The 18,177-nt window shown below is 40.6% G+C and overlaps 1 protein-coding gene across 1 annotated transcript in view; it reads left to right on the top strand.

Moving 5' to 3' along the window:
- The first annotated feature begins 5,873 nt into the window (after positions 1-5,873).
- LOC119493247 (versican core protein-like) overlaps positions 5,874-18,177 on the top strand; it is a 68,705-nt gene continuing 56,401 nt past the window's right edge. Inside the window, exons 1-6 of the mRNA XM_037778400.1 lie at positions 5,874-5,910; positions 6,239-6,289; positions 12,481-12,864; positions 13,993-14,167; positions 14,290-14,417; positions 16,711-17,004. Of these exons, the coding sequence (XP_037634328.1) occupies positions 5,874-5,910; positions 6,239-6,289; positions 12,481-12,864; positions 13,993-14,167; positions 14,290-14,417; positions 16,711-17,004 (1,069 nt within the window). The remainder of the gene's footprint in view (positions 5,911-6,238; positions 6,290-12,480; positions 12,865-13,992; positions 14,168-14,289; positions 14,418-16,710; positions 17,005-18,177) is intronic.

Consider the following 18,177-nt stretch of genomic DNA (forward strand, 5'->3'; position numbering starts at 1 on the left):
TGTGTGTAAAACCAAATGTATAACATACATACAGTAAAGTCAGTGTATCTTCCACAGGTTCCTATTTGAGCAGATAAATAGATCTAATGAGGAAAAGTGACAGGCTATTAAGCAGAACACGTTTCTGTTGCGTTGGACCCATAAAATAAATGCACTTTAATTTCCAATAGTATGAGGCTCAGATGGATTTCCAGGCTTGCCATACTAGCTTCAATTAAATTGCAACCAATCAACAATTACGTTTAAATGCTGGTGTTGCTGCTCCCAGGCTAATAGCCCATCCCAAGTTAAGCCCTGTTCCAGCTTTGGAGATTTTAAACCAAATTTAAAGACCCACTTTTTTTCCCTGGCTTTTAGTTCCGTCTGATGCTGCTGGCTTTTGTCAAGTCCCCTCTTAACTTATTTCTAACGTCCTCCTACTGCTTTTTAATCTGTTGTTGGTGTTATTGTATTCCTCCTAACTTCCATTTTTACCTTTCTTTTATTGTTTTATTGTATTACATTATGTATTATTGCCTTTTATGCACCTTTCTATGTCTTTAACTGTTACTCCTTTTGCTCACAGCGGGCAGTATACCTGTATTGAGGCAGATCCTAACCCATCCGCCTCTATTGGAAAGCACTTTTGGTCAACTCCTGTTGTTTTTAAAAGTGCTACACAAATAAACTGACTTGACTTGACTGTTAGTCTATTGACTTTTTTCACATTTGATAGCATTTTGGAATAAAACTGTAAAGTTATAACCACATGGCCGTCTAGCAAGGGCAGTCTATATATCAGCGGGGCTATACAGCAGCCCATTCAGCTGAAAGGGTTAACACTGTTTGTGAGAGAGTGATGATAGCTCTGCCGGGGCTGAAATTAAACGTTCAGTCACTTGCTTATCATCGTCATTCACTTACTGCGTGCACCTGTAGGTTTCCCATCATCCAGGGAAATGACAGGAGTCTTCCTGCTTTCCCGTCACGGAGCTGCAGTGAGACAGAGTGGTCTTTGTCTGCTGTCAGGCTGTGCTGTGCTCTCACTGCTCCGCACCGCCTTAACACCGTAATGTCTGAAACAACTTGGCCTTACACAAGCAATGTTTGAAAACTGAAGATGAATGTATAATCAAATACTCTGTTATGAGTACGTTTACTCACCCTTCAGACATGTTGGACCACTTGGTGAAAGCTTCCACTTTTGATTATTGCCCTACAGCCCGCTTGCTGCGTGAATCAACCACATTTTGTGATTCAATAAAATCACTGGCGCAATAAACTAATTTTAAACGCTACTTCATTTGTTGATTTATTTTTCTAACTCATAAATTGAAGTGGTTTTATTGTGACAAACGTGTCAGACTGCATTATGTGTTACTACTTTTGCTCACAGCGGGCAGTATACCGCTGTGTCTGTTGGGGGCGGCACACATATGGAAGTAAAGCAGTGGGCAGGCTGTTTAAAACTGAGGGAATATATTTCAGGGCAATACAAAACCAGCAGTGAGCCTTCCTGCTGGACCACTTTGAGTTGAATGTGTCAGCTTCTGCGCTGTGTGTTAATTCTGTGTGAGACCAAAGAGCTATTTGACGTCAAGCAGGGCCTTTATCTTTAGTATAACAGAAACACCATTATAGTCAACATATGCAACAACTTTTCACATGTTGAATATCCATTGATGATATGGAAAGTGAGGTGCATATTGTTGCTTTTGAAAGCCACATATATTGCAGTCATATACTGTGTGTGTGTTACATGTAAAACTTTACTCAGCAGCTAAACCAAACAGGAATCTGCACTCCACATTTAGTGCTGACTCGTCCTCCAATCGTGGAGTCTTTTCTGCACTGGTCTACAAGTTTTGCCAGAGGCAAAGAGTATCCGCTTTGTTTCAACTCTGTCATTAAAACTGCCTTTTGATCGTTACAGATAACGAGTGGTTTTCTCTTTGAGATGCTGTTGTGAACTGATTGGCCTCATTATTTGAATTAAACCAAATGTTCTGTAGGTTTAAAGAGGATGGTAGTTGAACATTGAGTGTGTGATAATGACAGCCCGTCACAGAGTGGGCTCAAGGGAGACTTTCTCTTTTTTTTCCACATTGTGAAGCAGTTTGTAATACAATTTGTCTTCTTTAGTTACTCATGCATAGATAAAACTATACAACCAAGCCTTAACAACAACGTTTACCGCTTATTTTATTACCTTTTAAGTATAAGAAGGACATGTGATTCACATCTTTACTTGTCAAGATGAATTGAGATGTTTATAAGTGTGTGTCACCATCACATTTTCATGTTTTTGTATGTGAGAGTGCTACTTAGTAATGCCCAGTAATAGCTACCACTAAGCAGTTTCAAATGTCAGTGCATGCCACCCAAGAATTTTAATGGTAAACCGAAACTGATTTTTATTAGTTTTACCAAAACATTCTTTAAAATGGTAATTGGAACCAAAGAAACCAAAATGACTTTGTACAGTTGACTTGATTTTCTCTCATGGCTGGGAATGCATTATGTTATTATCTCGACTTCCCCTTGGTCAGAGACCAAAGGATCGACGGGCTATCCACATTGCCTTCTCTCGTGTAGGCCTAATTGCTGCCTGGCTTAATAACCGACTGTCTCACACACCCATTTTTTCTGTGGTTGAAGAAGTACAGTGAGAAGCATGACTCCTCTGGGGAATTTTACCACAGGGACTTGCGCAACTGTCATAGATAACACATTTTTCAATGCATTGGTGCTAAGTTGTCAAATGACTGAAATTTAATTTGAAATATTGTAATCCTGTGTCGTCACGTATAGGGTGATTACAGCAGAAGGGATGAGGTTAGAGAATTAAATGGTTCCCACAGTGCTGCACTGTGCTAACTGCAATTGAGACAGATCTGTGACGTTGGAACGGTCTGGTTCTGGTTATCAAACTCCCTCCACCTCCACCATCTCTCTCTCTCTCTCTCTCTCTCTGTCTCTCTCTCTCTCTCTCTCTTCCTCTGTCTTTGTTCCTTTGCCATCCTATCAGGTTAAAGTGGTTTGCCAGAAGGTGTCAGATGCAGTGTTTCATGAAGTTCAAGTCTGCTGCGCCTCAGTCACCATCACAACATGATCCTTTCACTTTGACGCTGAGGTTTGGGTTGTGTGCTTGAATCACAATCGGATGAAATATTGTAATCAATGGGGACACATTTGCATTTGAGTTTCACGGAAAATTAGATAATGTCTATTACATTTAGAATTACAGAAAGGCCTTATTGTCTTAGTGATTCAGCCTCACCACAGCACCTATGCAGTGGTTTTACCTCTCACTTCTCAGTTGATAATTTATGTAGTTTAAAGAGGACCTATTATGTTTTTTCCTTTAGTGTGTTATATAGTTGTTTTGTGCATGTAAAAGAACTGCAAAGTTACAAAGCCCACGCCAAAGGGAGTTACTTTCCCCCACAGAAACACTGCTCCTGAACTGCCTGAAACGCCTTGCTTGAAGTCCCGCCTTTTCTTCGGTAACGTGGTGATGTCACCAAGTAACACATTTGCATAATACCTGCCTAGTGGCTAGTTTGGCACGCCCTCGTACAAAACTAGAGCAGAGCTGGAGTGGAGTCCAAAGAGTTTGGTTTGGTTGACCAATCACAACCGTGAGCCAGCTGACCAATCAGAGCAGAGTGGGCTTTTTTTTTGTTGAGAAAAGTAAAGTTCTTTTTTAATATAAACATGTAATAAAAACCCAAAATACAAGTATGCTCCTGAAAATAAGCATAATAGGTCCTCTTTAAAAAGATCTGTGTTACATTTTATCGTGCTTACTTGTGCTGATTGAATTGACTTGGAGAGACAGAGGGAGACATTTGTCAACCTGCAAGCTGATCCCCACTGGGATGCAACCTACTGTTCCTTCAGTAGGAAACACATCCCTTTTTATAAAATGGAGACCTAATCTGGTCTTGTAGCATTTTGAGTTTGCCAACACCACATGACTGAAGAGTACAGAGATGTAAAATTGTAAAGACAGGAAGTGTGGAGGAAAGAAACGGAGCACCAGATGAATAAAGAAATAAAAGGCAGAGCAGATTGATGGCTCTCACTGGAGGCACCAATTAGTGGACAGCGGGGCAAACCTATCTCTGTAACAGCCGTCAGACCGACTGACAGTCCACCAGCTGTCACCGCCATGACTGACAACTGCCTGTTGATTGACACCTGGTTCTGAGGACTCCAGACAGATGTGCCCCCTGTACAGTTGTTGTCACAATAGCAGTGTGCAGCGTTTTTTCTCTTTTCTTTATTTTTCCTTTCAATTATTTCCATGTTGTTCAGAAGTCCTAGAAACCAGTGGGTGTGGCATTTAGCTGCTGCTCTCTGGTTGTGTTTCTATCAAAACAGTTCATAGTTTACTGTAACATTGCCATGTGTAAAATACTTGTAATAATAATAAAACATGTTAGACTTCTCCTGCAAGGTTAGTTGCTAGCCGTTTTGTGCAGATGTGTCCAACATTTTCCTTTTAGAATATGAATAAGAAATAAAGCAACATTTTAGATACGATTTCATAGACAACTAAGACAGTAATAGCCTGTAATAGAACCTGACGGATATATAGACATGCCAATATGACGACTGATTTCTGGGGCCCATATATGAATACAAATTGCAGTATGATAATCTTTTATAGTGTGCAGTTTTAAGTATTTGACCCTTTTTGAATCTTTATTTGTGTTTTAACTTATGAGTATTGGTTTACCGTTAAAGACTTACACTTATCTTACTGCTAATATCATGTTTATTATAGTTTACTGTTAAACTGTGTGTATGTCTTTGTCACAATTCTATAATAACCAAATTTGAGGGCTCAATGCCAGAAATGAATATCTGATGATATTGTTATCCGTGTGACTCTCAAATACCAATATCAGTGTTGACCTCAAAAATCCCATATTAGTAAGGCTCTAGCTTGTATGCACAATTAACTTTTTCATCAAGCTTCCTTTGGGTATTTTTGCCTTAGACAATATCGCAAAATATAACAAGCAAAACATGATTTTGGTCTGAAGAGCCATGATTAAAATCAGTTCCTGTGTTGTCGCTTTCCCCGCATGGCCTCTCGCTAAAGCTGAAGGGATCAGCTTCGGTGGTCTGGGCCTCCACACTTGGCTCCGAAGGATCAAGGTTCATGTCTGTCCAGAGGCAACTTCATTTTCCCACATTTTGTGCTCTAAACAGAGGGTTCACTCACAAAACACACACACGCACACACAAGCTTGTTTCCCTGTACTTTGGGAAATCACAGCAAGCTGCCTTTACTCTCTCTTTGTCACAGGTTTGGCTTTTGTTTGACACTTAATTTGAACATCTTGTTTCATACTGTTATTTATTAATTTGTGTTTATTTATACAGGAGCAAACATACTGTCAAGCATATCAGGCTTATAGATATTGAACAAGTTCCTTTTACAGAATCACAAAAGAAATCCTGATCTGAGGGGAAACTGTACGGCATGAAATCGATAAAACGCATTAAAATCACAGCAGCTTTCTTCAAATTTGCGAGTTTCAGTCGGACAGATCCCTTGGGCTCAGAGAAATTTGACGCCCCTTTTATGCTGTCTGAGGTGGCATGGGGCCGGAGGTAGACCACCTTTATAGGTCATGTGATATGTGGGTCATCTTGGAGCCCGCACAGCGGATCACCAGGATCAAACACTCTTTGATTGGCTCTTGGACTCATTGATTTATGGGTACTAGGGCAACAGCAGTTCCACGGTTACAGTAGAGATGTTTTACACGGCAGTAAGTGACTTGCAACTTTTAACTTAACGATGACTCGGTTAAGAAGGTGAAGTAGTAAAATAATTAAATGCTTCTCATAACTCTAACACTGAGTAGTCGTTAATTATGCCGGGGTCAGGTGGCAAATTCCAGCCGAAATCAGGTCAGTTTGAGTTTTTTTGTCAAGTTGTTTAGTTAAAGTCTGAAACCAGCTTCCTCGAACTTTGACATGCAAATGTCTTTGTCAGAGTCTGTTACTAAGTGTGGGGCATGCACCTTTGTTTTCTTTTGCATGCTCACAGTTCTAACATGTCTCAAACCGCTACTGTTGAAGAAGTGTAATTTACTAATTGTCTAATGGAGACTTAATGCCACAGTAAGTGGCAGGTTGTACATGTCAGATAGGAAATTAGTCAAAATTGACATCCTGTTAACCCCGGCCTTCCCTTTCTGTCTCACCCAGCGCTTCTCTCGTCTCGTCTCTTTCTCAGAGTACGGCTGTCCAGACCAGTCCAGCCTTGCAGAGGAGAGATGCGCTGTGGGTAACTGGTGCGGCGCTCTGAGATGATTACAGTGCACGCAGGTATGGAAAAGGCACCTATACGACTTTTTACAAGGGCCCTCGGGCTTCGAGGGCAATCTTCTGTTAGAGGCTCATCACCTCTGCTCCGGCTCTCAGCTGGTGTGAGCGCCTTCAGAAGGGTAAGACCATGATTTTGAACAATTAGTGCAGCCATTAGAGTCAGCAAACAGACCTACCCATCAGTTTGATTCACATGCAGAAGCCTATATGTCTCCCAGGCTGACATTATGGAACACTATAAACATTGTGTGACCTTCTGCTGAACTCATTCATGATGATGAACAGTTGAAATGAATTGTCAAGTATGTTGGAGGAAAAACATTTTTCTGTCACTCTTAAAGCTGCGCTGTGTTGATTAGTTTATACACCGAACAAAATTGATAAAGTCATTAATGCTCACATTGATAAGCTGCAAGTGCCTTTTGCTATGCAGTCTTACTAAACAATCACTCTTCACTCTTAAAGTCTCACAGAGATCACTAAATATATAGTATTCAAGCATGGATAAGTCTACTTTTGAATAGTTTTCTAATAAGGTAAATAAAGTGGATTTTCATTGGATCCAAATTACAATCCTGCACGCTAAAACCATTTAACATGATACATGATAAATGTATGTTTGCATTAAACACCATGTCTGGTTTTACCACATGGTAAACCACAAATTGGATTATTCTGTGTTGTCCTTTTTTCTTGTCACACTAAGAATGTAGACCCGTAGACTGTTTAGTCTAACTCTGAATCAGACCTATTCAAATTATTTGCTGTTCTTTTAAGGCAAACCGGAAGAGACACGTCTTCTCCCACACTGGGAGTTATAATCACTGCCAGACAGAAGATTACCTACCGCACACACACACACACACACACGCACACACACACACACACACACACACACACGCACACACACACACACAGAGCTCACCCAGCTGAGCCCTCCTTCCTATCTAGCAGTAGCCAATCGTGGTGATTATTAGGCAGGAGTTGATAAACTGTGGTCTGGCCTCTCCCCCGTGTGGAAAAGCCAAGCACAAAGGTTAACAGGTAACCACTGTCTGCTGACTCCCCCAGTCACTATAGTGGTGTTAGTCAGAGATAATTATTACATTTCCATTTGAGATAAGATAAAATGAGATAAGATGAACCTTTATTAATCCTGTTAATAAACAACGAGAGAGTGAAACGAGTGAAACAGGAGAGGTAAAGGTATACAAAAATGATAAAAAACAATAATATAAAAGATACAGAGTGAATGGGTGAACATAGTGTGTGCAGTCCGTCAATAAGTAAATGTAGTATGTGCAATAAATAAATGTAATATGTACATATGTGCAGTCTATAAAGTGGTATATAGGATGTATAGTGTAAAGTAAGTGTAAAGTGCGCCAGTGGTTAGAGTCCAAGATGGTTGCAGATAGTGCATGTTAAAAGGTAGATAGTGCATGTTTAAAGGTAGATAGTGCATGTGCAAATGGTCCATTCATGTAGATGAAGTCTATTAAACACATGTCCTAATGTAAACACACAACCACATTCCAATCAAAATGTGTGTCTAAAATGAAACGACTTATTCTTAAGGTCAACTTTATTGATATATTTTTTTCCTATGCGCACTTCGAAATCCAAAAAAACTGTCTAAAGAGGCTCAATAGGGTGGATGTGAAGAACAACCCTCATCATATTGACAAAAATGTGTTGTTGGAACAAACAGAAGGCTGTGACTCAAATTCAACCAGAGACATGTCTGCACCACCCCGTTTCCATTGCGCACCCTGGGATATTCATGACTGGTTTTGCTCTGCACATGCAGGGAGGGCATCAACTTGAGACTTAATCATCAAAGGTTGCTGATTATATCCAGAAAGAGATATAAAACATGACCCCACCCACAGTAAAAGGTCTGTGTTTTGGCACAGTTCATTACTGATTTGACTGCTTTAATGTCATGAAAAACATCATTATTTGGAAGTGGTCTGAAGATGTGAAGATGCACTCACTCTATGAAATGACAGATGTGTCACCTGCACAAATAGGAGCAGTCTGATTGGATGAGAAGGCACCTCTCAGGCACTGGGCCAAATTAAGTTTTTTCTCCCCCCTCCTCCTCCCTTAAGGTGTCTCATTCACTTTTCAGATGGGCACTCTGCCCCTCCTCTCTTTACCCTGACGAAATAACAGTGTGCGTTAGTCAAAATTGAACTTGTTGCTTGCCAACACTTCACGGTTCCTGTCGCTTCGTTCAGATCCAGAATCATCCCGGAGTGGGGACTCTGGAGCATCCAGGAGGAGAGGAAGGAAGCAAGGCGCACCGAGGAGATAAGTGCTATTGCGCCGATTTGGAGTGGACCTTTTTGGGCACCTTTTACGCACCCATGTTAAGCACTGGGACTAACTGGATTTAAGGACATATACATCAATTATTTGTGTATTTAATGGAATAAAACACCTTTAAACGTAAGTATTTTTTTTTGTTTGAAATGAACTATGAATTTTTATCTATTGCTTTAAACCAGATAATTGTCAATTCATGTCATTTTTCCCTTATTGTTTTCTCAACTTGTATATGCCAACATTTTATTATGTTATGGTGGCAAATGTTCACAACAAATAAACCTATTTCAGTTAACTTCTCACTCGTGTCTAACACAGGCGCACCCAGTGATGCCGAGTTGTCCTCAGATAACCTCTACTGTTGTCCCGCTACTGACTGAGGCAAAGTCAGCCTCTCCAGTCTGGAGATCACTCCTCAGTTTGTGTAGTGAATTCACACTTCTCACAATCTGAAATGAGAATAATGAATAGGTCTACCGTGCATATTTATATTTCTGTTGACCAACAGCAGGTGTTCCGTGAAGGAAAAAGAAAAAGTAGAATCATCAAAACCAGAAGTCAAAGATTTTGATCAACTCATTCCTGGATGACAATATCAGTATTTTTAGTTCCCGGTATAGCAGGTATTTTTTTGTTTTATATGTGGAGCATCTCCGAGCTGCACATTATGCTGTAAAGGACCACTGTTTCCAAAAAAATCTGCTTATCCAGAGCGCCCGATGGGATGCGTTAAGTGCTGCTCTTTCTTTGAATAACTTTTTTTTCCGATTTCCTAGAAAGCCATCTGCGACTGCCTGCAGTTTACGCGCATCATTCTATACATATTATTACTTTCTTTACATTAATCGGTAACAAATATGGGATATGTAACGTTATTAGATCTATATGTCTCCCCAAAAGTTTTAATTTCATTTAGTTTCCATTAATAAGTTCAGTTAAGTCCCAATAATAGCCACCCTGAGATATTTTAGTTGATGCCATTACCTTTATTATAGTGAGTGTCTCGTTTTTATAGTATAGTAGAGTATAGCAGTTTGCTGCTCCCACTGCGACCCACCACTTGTGTTTATACAGTGGGGTGGAAATGAGGACAGGCTGCTCACTGCTCCTGTCCTCCTGTCTCCAAAAACAATGCATTTCGACCCCACAAGAAGCTTTATTCGCCTATTTCTAATAGGAACAAATGGAAATATTCTGCCAGCTAATGTGATATGTCAGATAAATGTGATGCCCCTTACTTCCAAAGTTTTTTTTTTAAAGTGTCAACATATTTTTAAGAGATAAATCTGTTATTATTTAGAAAAAAATGCATTATGAAAGTTTATTTGTATTGGTTAAAGTTTAGATCATGTGATTGAACATTCATTTGTTAAAAAGGATTTTAGCTGATATATATATGTTTTTTATTTTTAGATGAGGAATAGATGATTACACAATTTACAGTTTAAACAATGGATTAATTCCTCTGAAGCCTATAGATGGTAGGAAATATCTTAAGCAGGCTTATCAGTTATTACGCAACAAATGCATGTCTCCCAATGTGGATGCACAAACTTAAAAAAGTACTAAAAGAAACAATGTAAAATGTAAGACCTTGTATGAATTGTTTCCTAATGCACCTTTTTTTTTATTTTTTTCCAACAGATGTTACTATATATAAAGCATATCCTGTGGTTATATTGTCTCTGTGAAGCTGCGACTGCAACAGGTAAGTTTTGAAGGAGTGAATGCTTCTCCCTCTACCTCTCTCTCTTTCTCGGGCACTCCTTTCTCCCCCTCCCCCTCTCTCTCTCTCTTCTTTTCTTTATCTTCCTCCCTCTCTCCTTTCCCCTCACTCTTTCCCTTCACCAAATGTAAAGTCATTTGACATGGTCACATTCAGCTGGCGTCCGTACTCTACAGCTTATCTGCAGCGAACTGACTGATGCGACAGCGCTGCTTCACAGCTTTGAGGTTTCACTCTGTTCTTAAAGTAGCAGACTGCGATAAGAACCCCTTTCAGTCTTCTTCCGGTGAAACCTGGAGACTTTACTCAATTGAGAAGGTGACAGTGTTGGCCACTGAGGTTTTGCATCTCAGGCCCCACTGGCCCCCCTGGCTCTCCTGACCCCCCAGTCTCTGGGTACGGATGGACACCTTTCAATTAGACTTGGCTCCCAGTCTGGAACAGCTGGTTTCACCCCTCATCCTAATAAGGCCCTATGTTAAAGCACACACACACTCATGCCTCTGGGGCTGTCCCGCCACTGTTACCAGAGCATTCCCCACATTGTTCCCTGTGACCCCCACCGAAAAAACACAAAAAAAAGAGAATGTTCTTCTTCTCCACGGGGCTAAGCGTGATTCAGCATGTTGCCATTTCTTTGTCTGGTATCCTGTCTGGTGATGGTTTACCTCATTACATATATGTGGAGCGAGACAGACAGAGAGATACAGTCAGCAGCTTTAACTGTGGACAGACCTCAGGGGGGAGGGGAGGCTAAAACTGCAGTCGGTAACTTTGAGCAAATTAAATGTTATTTTTGTAAAACGTGTCACTGATTCCTGACAGTAGTGCATGAGACAGATAATCTGTGGAAAAAAATGTTCCTCTGTCTCCTCCGGTGCTCCTAATGTCATTTGCAAGACTTCACAGGAAAACAATCAATCAGAGCCGAACAGTCTCTGAGCAGCTGTCAATCACTGCTCGCGAAACTGGTGAACTCCGATCAAACTGTCAAGCTAGGCTTGAATCAATATTCTTTTTCTCGCCACAAATGTTTTTATAAACATAAATTATTTTAATAAAAAAGCTGTAAAATGAAAAAGTTTCCTCTGGCCATTGGGTGGTGCTGTTTTGGCTCGAATGTTCTCAACATAGCAGCCGGGTCACAAACTTTCTCATTTAACAGCTAAACAGTACACTAAAATATGTTTCTGAAAACATTTTGAGGTGAGAAATAGGCATTACAGTAACGGAATATTGATTAATATTTGATCAGCGCTGCCTATTTTGACAGTTTGATCGGAGTTCGCAAATTCCACGAGCAGTGATTGACAGTTGCTTTAGAGACTGCTCGGCTCTGATTGGTTGTGTTCCTTCAGGCGTGGTGAAATTTTGAAAATACCATTAGGAGCACAGGAGGACAGATTATCTGTCTCATGCACTACTGTCAGGATATAGTGACAATTAACGTGGTCTGTCTTAGCAGTAATGTAAGTCTTTATTGTTTGAAGTCAAAACGTTAAATTAAATATCCTTACCAAGTGCTGCAATGTAGGTGTGCGACATCAGTAGCACGTTTTCAGCTGAGAATAGAGTGGGAGGTCACGAGGAGGGCTGACGCTGATGACATATTTCACTTCTTTTCATGTGGGTCTACCTGTCATCATCATGTAGGTTAAGCAGGAATTATTTGAGAAGGAAAACCCAGAACTCAGCAGTGGCCTATCATGAACTGACGTAACCATGACTCCACTGTTTAACCAATTATCTTTAACTTCCTACAAACATGCTGTACATACACTGCAGTCAATGTTGAATATGTTCCCACACCCAGCATTTTAGGATGAGTTTGACTTTCCAAGAGCCATTTTCAGGCCATGATGCGTGTTTTTCTGTTATGAGGCTGGGTGTAGCTGTCACACCCCGTCAATGTAAATGAGTCGGACAGTTTATAGGGTCTACTTGCATCTGTCAGAATGACAGTAAACAGAAGAGACATGTATTTGTATGGAAGAAAATTTGAATAAAACAAAGAGCGGCAAAAAATAAACAAATAATATAGTAGAGAATATGATTTGGAAATGCATTTAACCCTTTTGCTTTTTGCCTTTCAGCCTCCAACGCGTTAACGATAATCAAACCAGTCACTGGGCTCCTCTCAGGGAAGGTAAATCTTCCCTGCTACTTCTCCAACATCCCAACCTCAGCACCAGTGATCAGTCCCAATGGAACTGTCATTTATGGCAGAGATTACTTACGGATCAAATGGACCAAAATAGATGGAGAAGTGGAATCCACAGTGCTGGTGGCACAGAATGGCGTCATCAAAATTGGCTCCATCTACAGGAACCGTGTATCAGTGCCCAGTCACCCTGAGGATGTAGGTGACGCCTCATTGACAATGGTCAAGCTGCGTGCCAGTGATGCGGGCACTTATCGATGCGAGGTCATGTACGGCATTGAGGACACCCAGGATACAGTGAACCTTGATGTCAACGGTAAGAGATTCGTAATATCCTTCCCACGTCATACAAAAGACTAAAAGACTAAAATTGCTTCCCCAAGATACTCTCTGAACGCAGAGGGGGGTTGCTGCAAGGGTTTAATAATAGTGAAATGCAATACAAGTGATGATAGAAATGTAAACGATATGAGAGAACTATGGGCGCCCTTCTGCTTACTTTGATAGCAGCAGCTACCCAGTAGTTACACAGAGTAACCACAGTTTTCAGTTCTTTTTTTAGAGGCGATGCCCTCTTAAAAAGATATGAGACTTTGGGTCCCTGTCCATACCAAGTACTGTAATGTTTTAATTCCAGTGTTCAGCCATCTAACCCAATAAGCCATTAGAGCCCAAACATGGAGGGTATTCCACATGTTGGCAGAACAAAAGCTATGTTATAACCTCACCCATCCCTGTCATCTTGGGTGCCACCTTGTACGTGGGCTTTTCTCTTGGTGGGGCACTCAGTGGGTGTTACCAAGCCTTTTTACTTTGCCCTCAACTGAGTAATAACAGTATTCCCCAATATCCCTCCTCAAATTTACACAAGTGTTAAATTATGTATATGATGATGCAACATTAGTGTAGTACTCTCTTTGGGGGGGATTACCAGTCCTTACCTAGTGTCATTATGTGCACCCTACGTGTCACTTTATAAGTACTCTGGGAGATATAACTCATGTTTTCGGGATGTAGAAAACATGGGTGGGGTGGGGGGACACTAAGATAGTTTTGGTTTTCACTCATTTACAATCTGCACAGCCTCTTTTCCAACTATCTGCAATGTTAATTAGGCCTATCAATCATATCTTCTGCGTCATTTTACTGTCCACAAATATGGGGATTTCAGGGCCGTGGCATCATCTGCAGTTATCTTGTACATTTGTGGTGTACTGTAGAGTATTTCGCTTATCCTCTTAGTTTATTGCAAAGATCCTCCTTTCCAAAGAAGCTGGGAGACTCAATTATTTCCCCCGTGGTGTGTGCTGTATAAGACATTTGATGTAATTTATAGCACTGAAATTACGCTGATGAATTCCAGATCACTATGTTCATGTTTTTATACAACACTTCATTAAGTTTCGTTTCTGGATGGTCAGTGTTTTCTTCTATTTGTTCCCAGGTGTTGTGTTTCACTACCGGGCAAGCACCAGCAGGTACACTTTGGACTACCAGAAGGCCGTCCAAACTTGCCAAAATATTGGAGCAACCATTGCTACAGGTGACCAACTGAAAGCAGCTTATGAGGATGGCTTTGATCAATGTGATGCCGGCTGGATTGCTGACCAGACAGTGAGGTTAGTTATCTGCCATAAAGACATTGCTATTAACTGATATTTTAACATATTCTGATGCTTTTGTTCAAAGGTAAGATGTGACCTATGTGTTATAATGGCTCTTTGTTTTTCTATCTGCACAGATACCCAATTACAAGACCAAGGAAGGGCTGCTTTGGCAACCTACTGACTAAACCTGGTGTTAGGACATATGGGACCAGGAAACCCACGGACACCTATGATGTATACTGTTACGTAGACAGACTTGATGGTGAGTCAACCACAAAAGTAAGCTTTTTTAAGTTCTAAGCAACGAGGTGTCGAGGCACTGACACACCCTCTGAAATGATGAAACCTCCAAATGATCACAGTGCCAAAGCAAATTACTTTTATAGCTGAAGCTGTGGAAATACACTGATCTGTTTGGTTTGAATACTGCATTGGTGACAGTGTGTGATATTTGATATATTTTGCCGCGCCAAACTATTTCACGTGTTGCAGAAAGGGAGTTAGCTCCCAATAATTTAACTCTAAAGCAGGAATCCAAATTCATTCTTCACCATAATGGGTTTTTGAAAAAGACGGCAACCAAAATGTGATAATTGGGGCTTTAAATGTCTTTGGCACTGCTTATGGGAAGTCCTCACTTCTCAGCCAGCAGTCTTTGTCTGTTCATTATCCAGCTTGTTACTGCTGATGGACTCAACTCCACTCAGAGCGTTTTATGAGCGACACATCTTAGTCTCCAGTCAGCCTAGTTGCTCTTCTTATCTGGGATTTATACAGTGCAGCCTAGCTACAGTAAATAATATATATTTTTTATTATTTTGGCACAAGTGGCAGATCAATTAGTTGTCAATATGAAACCATCAGTCAGTATTGTGACGTTTATATTGTTAGTGTTATGAACAGATGTAGTCAATGGTGTCAGCCAGGAAACGTCTCCCCGCCTCACAGCCACCAGGGGCAAGCACATACATCTTCCACTTAGCGCTCTGTTCTCAGTTCATGCATCTTTGACCTCACTGTATTCTGGGTTGTACGTGACGAGTTGGTGTGTTTTATTAAGCTGTGTTTCACACACATACATCAAAACATTCTACTTAAGAGTTAATTGCTTTGATTTGCTGAGTTCGTTCATTATTATGTGTATTAATTTGTGACATAAAGTTGCATAATACAATTTTTGTATGGCATTTTTGCCTTCATTTGATAGTTTAAAGTAGAGAGTGACCCAAAACATGGGGGAGAGAGAGAGAGAGAGAGAGAGAGGGCGAGACAAAGGTCTTCCACTGGAACTGAACTGGCGACATTGTGGTTACATTGGTATGTGTCTTACACTGTTGGCACACCACAAGGCCCTGGATATTCATTAGTATAATAATGTTAATTAATATCAGCTCAGTTTTTGCCCTTTTATATGTGCCAGGAAAACAGACATGTTTTGCTGATGTGGTCGGACATGCTTTGAAGTTGAATGGAAATGGAAAATGCTTTAAGTGACCCATAAGAATTTAAATCTATAGCAGCTTTAAGAAGCATGCTGTGTTAAAATGTGTCACGTAGTCTGGAAGAGTTAAATATAGATATACAGTGGATGAAAACATTAGCTTTTCAAATATAAAGCTTACTGGTATCAATATATTTTAAAGGGCAGAAAATGTTCAATGATGTAAAATAGTGAAATTTGCTTTTTGAAAGTGACTGTTTGTGGAGGATTGCATGTTTCTTGTTTGCTTTTAAGAGGGATGATATGTCTGGGTGGAAAGCATCTCCTAATCTCAATGCCATTTTAAATCAGTGGGATGAAACCAACATGGGATATTTGAAACGTTACGCCCAAGACTAACTGAAAACATGTAGTCAGTCAGTCATCCTCTCTTTTTGTGTTGTTTGGTTACAATTATCATCTTGCCTTTCTGTAGTCTTTCATTTATATTATCCTGTAGGCAAAGAGAAATGTTCATAATTGCCATAGTGCAGTGACCTTTCTGAAGGTAAGACCCTTACATGAACAGCATGAGGGAAGGAAACATAGAAGGTGTTCACTCACCCCGAGGGGAAACCTAATGTCCTGAAGTACAGACACATTCATTGACAGGCAAGGCACATTGTCTGCATTGTTATCCCACCTCAGATTAATATCATGAATGAACTACTGTTGTCCTAAATATGATCGGTGGGAGATGTTTTGGGTCCGTGCCCTGCACAGCTGTGACTTTTGTCAGCTGTTTTTGGGCTATGTCTCTTCTGAAAGGTCAAAATGATCATAAAAGTCTGTAGCTTGAGATAACTCCAAATTATATGCTTTTTAGCTCTGTTTTCAGTTCAAATAATTTTAAATGAAATACAGAATGACTGCCCATCTGTTGGTGATACAGCACTGATTCATGCCAATGTTTGCGCAATCGGTTGAACAGTGAATTGAATCCTCTGCTCTGGGTGTCTGCTTACTTAGAGTAATCCGATTTTATTGCCATGATCACTGATTGTTTGTTGCCATGTTGCCTTTGAGTTATTGCTTTTTGTTAACTATTCCTTGCATTTTGCCATCTTTATTTCAGGTGAAGTGTACTATGCTCCTGTGACCCGTAAAATGACTTTTGATGAGGCCAGCGCAGAGTGTAAGAAGAGGAATGCTGTCCTGGCAACCACTGGCCAGCTCCACGCTGCCTGGCGACAGGGTCTGGACAAATGTGACTATGGCTGGCTCGCCGATGGCAGTGTACGACACCCTGTTGCAGTACCCAGAGTGCAGTGCGGGGGAGGCCTGATCGGCGTCAGGACCATGTACCGGTACAGAAACCAGACTGGCTTCCCAGAACCAACTAAGAAGCTTGGAGCTTACTGTTTTAAAGGTAAACTCACTCACAGGGTCTTGTTGTTAGTATCTAGTATATTTAAAGGGTTACCGGCATATGATGGGTTGCATATATTTATATTTTGGTTTAGACAGTGACAGTGATAGAAAGGCACAAACCGTTCCCTGTCAAAACCAGGCCTGGACTGTGAGGAGTTATGATCTCATCTCTTATTCCCCTCTGCTCCTCCACCCTTTGAGTTTCTGCCTCTTTGCACCACTGTACACACATTCCCACATCTGAACCAGACCAACACTTTGAAATGTTTATAACCTGTCTCATCTTTTGTCCATTGTTCTAGAGGAATGATTTTTTATATGAGCACTGCATGTTACGCCAGACTATCGTCTTACAGATCGCAGTGTCCAGACGACCTCACTGTCTCACATTTTAGTTCCCCGCCCATTTCCGTGGCAACAAAAATTAGCCGAGAGGAGAGTAAACTTGGTTGATGTTAAAGCAGTGGACAAGGCAGTTCTTGTTCTAATAGGGGGATTAATGACCAATAGTCTGTCAGTATCTGTCTGTGTTTTTTTTTTTTAATCTTTATTATTTCCAGCTGGGCCAATCAAGGCTCCTTAAGCTTTATCCTCATACAACCTCACTGATGATGTGAAACAAACTTGTTTATGCTGTTCAAAATATTCAAATGTTTCATTTGAGATAATGTTGTCGAATTTATAGAAGGCCGAAAGCCAAATTAATTGTTATTCCAATCACAACAAAGTCTAAATAAATATGGGTTGGGGATGTAAAAATTCCTCAATTGGGCATTCTGTAAACTCTTTTCATTTTCTGTGAACTTGCTTGTAGGACACATTTAGATATGCATTGTTGCAAACCACGGTGATTAAAGGCCATGGGAAGACAGGAGAATATAGCTATGGATCCTTATAAATAGTGACACTTCATGGTTCACTGGAAGTTGTTTATGCTAATCCTTCCTCAAATAAGAGTGTTCTTAACTAATCAGTATCCCCAGGGTAAAATCAAATGACAGATGATAGTCACCATCTAGAGAAGCAGCAAAAGTAACTAATACCTCACCTGTCAGCCTTTTTAGCCTCACTATCTAACTCCCTTTTCGCCTTTCTCATCTTGTTTCCGCTGTCAGAGTTTGCCCTCTGTCATTCTCACTTTTACTTATCAGAGCAGACGTTTGGATAATGG

This window comes from Sebastes umbrosus, chromosome 8 (assembly GCF_015220745.1).
Source record: "Sebastes umbrosus isolate fSebUmb1 chromosome 8, fSebUmb1.pri, whole genome shotgun sequence".
Taxonomy (NCBI): domain Eukaryota; kingdom Metazoa; phylum Chordata; class Actinopteri; order Perciformes; family Sebastidae; genus Sebastes; species Sebastes umbrosus.